At 37.8% G+C, this 4,007-nt stretch overlaps 1 protein-coding gene across 1 annotated transcript; it reads right to left on the bottom strand.

Annotated features, from left to right (window-relative positions):
- Positions 1-2,891: 2,891 nt before the first annotated feature.
- J4E83_006413 (uncharacterized protein) lies at positions 2,892-3,729 on the bottom strand (the record flags this gene model as incomplete). Its single annotated transcript, XM_049333326.1, has 5 exons — positions 2,892-2,948; positions 3,002-3,120; positions 3,169-3,279; positions 3,334-3,351; positions 3,411-3,729. The coding sequence occupies 5 exons, from the start codon at positions 3,727-3,729 to the stop codon at positions 2,892-2,894; spliced, it is 624 nt and encodes a 207-aa protein (XP_049187502.1).
- Positions 3,730-4,007: the final 278 nt, after the last annotated feature.

Genomic DNA, 4,007 nt, shown 5'->3' with positions numbered 1-4,007 from the left:
AGATAGAGAGAGAATAGCAAAAGGCTACGCGCGCAAAGATAGAGTTAAGAGTAGTAATTACTATACGTAAGAAGAAAAGTTGCAATATTATTATTTTAATAGCCTAGTTACTAAGCGCTAAAGAGCTCTTAGGCAAAAAAGTAGAGCAACTAGCGCATAGGTTCTAATAGTAGTATAGTATATATAAACCTTCTAAAATATCTCTATAGATATACTAGTAATGCACTAGAGATAATAGAATATCTATTAGAGAAAAGGCTAATATTATAGAGAGTTAAGCGCTAGATAAGTAGGCGCTATAAAAAAGCAAAGATTAAACCTAAGAAAGATATAGATCTAAGCCTAAGAGATTATTAGCTGCTAATATTAAAAGTAATTAAGATAAGATTTAGAATATACTAGAGAAATAGAGGAAGAGGCTATAGGCTAGTAGAAGAGATTAAATTAAAATAAGAAGAGTAATAGAGGGAGATATACTAGAATAGAAACAGCCTAAAAAGATTTTGTATTTAGATTTCTAGGCAGAAGTTTAGCGTATAGTATATTTAGATTAAGTAGATAGAATCTAGTAATATAATAGATAGAAGAAGATGTCTAAGAGCTATTCTCTTATTTATGCTTAAGAAGAAGAGAAGGCCTTCTTCTTAAGTATAGAAGAGATATAGTAGTAAAACTAGTAATATAATAATAGGCTAAATAGCTATTAGGCTTAAGAGTTAGTACGCTAAGAAAAGCTAGGTCTAAACAGCGTTTAGACAAGAATAATAACTACATACACACACACAATATAATTAACTATATTAAGTACCTATTCTAATAGAGATACTTCTAATCTCTCTACTATAATAGAAAGAATAACTATAAGAAGCTTAGCCTTTAGGTCTTCGCTTAGAATTAAAAGAGAAGAAGAGATATATATATACTCTCTATAACACGTTATAATTATATATAGACAAGATACTAGATCTACTAGAATTATAATATAGTACTTAGCCTTATTATATACTTATTTAACTAGCTACTTATCTCTATAGAGGTAGTTATATTCTAAAACGTATTATAAACGTGCGCTAAACGTAATATAGTATAAAGTTACTTACTACACCTTAGAGTTCTAGTAGATATTAATACTATAGTATTATATACTCTCTTATTATCTTCCTCTACTAGAGAGCTATTATTAAATAAGTTCTTAAGGTATTCTAGGTCTATTTTAGAACTAATAGCGCAGAAGACGTACTTCTTAGTATATCTAAGTTTATGTATCTAGGCTGTACACTTAATAAACTAAGGTTTATTACTAGTAAGACTTTATAACTTAGTTACTACGTATTATAAACGTATTTCTATTTATAGTGTCTTTTACTTTATATTACTATTAGAAGTATATAGGTTTATAGTTTAGTTACTAGTTACTATAAAATCTACTACCTATAAAGTGTCTAAGAGTTATAGTATAAAGCTTTTAAAGTTAGTAGAAGTGTATTAAGAATATATTACGTACACGTTAAACGTACCTAGCTATCTACTTCTAGTAAGTTATTCTATTATTAGGTATAATAGTGTCTCTTAGACTTCTAAGTACATTCTCTACCTTAGGTGTAATTTTAGAATAATAATAAGCCTTAAGTAGCTTAGTAAGCGTAGTATAATACTTAATACCTATATAAATATACTTCTAACGTTATATAATTGTGTTTAAGAAGAGTAAAGAGAATATACACTCTTTATATTTCTAGGCCTTTCTATATTAGAACTAGATTATGTTAGAAATACGTTAATATTACGTTCTTAGGCCTTTTATATTAATAGCCTTACTTAAGGCATCTTTCTATATTATGTAGGTAGGTAGTAAGCAGATAATATATGCGTAGCTACCTAGTGTACTTTTAGGCTATATTAGCATACTTATAATATACTTATATAATATTACTATTAGGCCTAGGCTGCTATTACTACCTATAGAGAGTAAGATAGAGTTCTTTTAAATTATATTAAGAACGTAATATAAAGACGTTATAAGTAGTATATAGATTAAATTAGCTTAAGGTTACTCTCTTTACTTAGTATATTATTAGCTATTCTAAGGTCTAAGAAGGCTATATCTAAGTCTTTAAACGCGTTCTTAAAAGGTAGTAAAAGTACTTTAAGCTACTTAGCGTTAAATACTAGTAGAGAGAGTACTAGCGCCTTTATAGTTTCTACAAAGATAAGATATAAATATATTATTAATACGTTTTAGAGCTAGATTTTAGTTTTCTTCTGTGTGTAGTACGCTAAGCTATATAGAGAATAATTCTATCTAATCTAACTATTGCCTACGCTTTATTCTGCTTCTAATAACTCTAACTAGCTAGCGGCTATAGTCACCTACAAAAATCTAATAGTCGGATAAGGTGTAGCCACTATCTGACACGATGGAGCGTTCACTCATGCTTCACACATGTGTCAGCTCCGTCCTCAGGCCGCAAATCTTCCGAATGCGAACCCCAAATAAAATGTACACGCGTCCCTAGCCGCCGATGTTCGCATGCAGTTGTCAATCTCACGTCCCAAGGTTCGCCGGGCTGACAATAACTCTTTGGACTACGTAGACTACTATTCCTCTAGCACCAACTCGTTATGCCGTCATTCCGCGCCAACGTGAAAGACGTTCTAGAGCACCACAGCATCCGATTCGGTCCGTCTGGTCGATGCCCCGACAGAGAGCTAGAGTCCCGCCTAGTACTACACCGCGGACCCCTTTCTAAACCTCGAAATGCTTTTTTGGAATTCCCGCAAGCGGTACATGTCAATGATCGTTGATGACTGTGTGCCACAGTGGCGCATGCTCATCTTCCGCGCTGTTGGTACGCGAAGATGCGCGCCCGAGATGCGAAGGCAGCCCGTGTTCAGAAGAGATCGTTCAGGCTCTTGGCTGAGTCTTTGACGATCAACTCACGCATTCCCTGTGCATCCGATTAACATCGCGTACTGGAACATGGCGTAGGCATACGCTTACCTTGGGCATGATAGGTTCGCCGTTGTCGTCCTTGACGTAGCGGAACGGCATTTGCGTGCTCTCGTTCTTGTTGATCTTGAGATCAGGATGGTCGATGTACGGGATCTTGTCGACGGGTACTGCGCCTCGTCAGCAACATGCATCAGCGTCTGAATTGTTTGGCATACCCTTGTCTTGCACGCAAATCCTCGTGACACGTACTGCTGTGTCAGTCGTCATCTGTACTGGTCCCAAGCGACGTCCTTGATATCCCTTCTTGCGCAGCTCCGAAGTGCGGTCTAGGAATATGTTAGTCACCTGTACACATTGGAAGAATAGCGACAATCACACACCTCGTGGTGGGTCGTCTCCTAGTCGAGAGTCAGTCCTTTTCATTGCATTTCTTCTCTGGATGAGCGCGGATGCTTACCAAGTATACCGCCGAACAGGAAGATGTCGAAAGTCTCGCCATCTTCTGGACTCAAGTCCTTGGCTGCGGCAGGATCCAGCAGACACACTTTGTCTTTCTTGTCGGCATAGATCTCTTCAATACCTCTTGTCTCGACATTGAGTCCCTTGGCGCCCTGTAGGTTGGCTGGTAGCTTCAACGAAGCCGGCACTGAAGACAGCAAGAACTGTGCGCCGGATGCATGTGACTCCGCCGCGATACTGGAGTACTCAAGAGATGACCATTCCTCGAGCTCAGGGTCCAGATGTTCCACCACAAAGGTCTTGCCGGTGCCAGCCATTTTCGGGATCTCTGTGATTGGAGGTGGGATGCGCTCCCGGTCTTGTGTATTTTTTGGCGTGATAGTTTACTGCAGTGGTTAAGCGAATTACTCAACAGGCGGGGCTCTGTAAGATGTGTTCAGGCTCGATGTCGTGTCTTGCTTCCTGTGTTCTGGATCGATGGTGAGAACCTTGAAGCCCTGCAGTAGTATCTCGCTAATCAAAGTAGGTGGTGGTGGGGAGCATGGCTGACCTTCAGGGTTTGATAAAGTCTAGAACTAGCGCATCGAAGCAGCCT

The sequence above is a fragment of the Alternaria metachromatica genome (assembly GCF_023757995.1).
Source record: "Alternaria metachromatica strain BMP 0045 chromosome Unknown scaffold_14, whole genome shotgun sequence".
Taxonomy (NCBI): Eukaryota; Fungi; Ascomycota; class Dothideomycetes; order Pleosporales; family Pleosporaceae; genus Alternaria; species Alternaria metachromatica.
The sequence above is the reverse complement of the archived record's forward strand: the minus strand, read 5'-3'. Positions and strand labels throughout refer to the sequence as shown.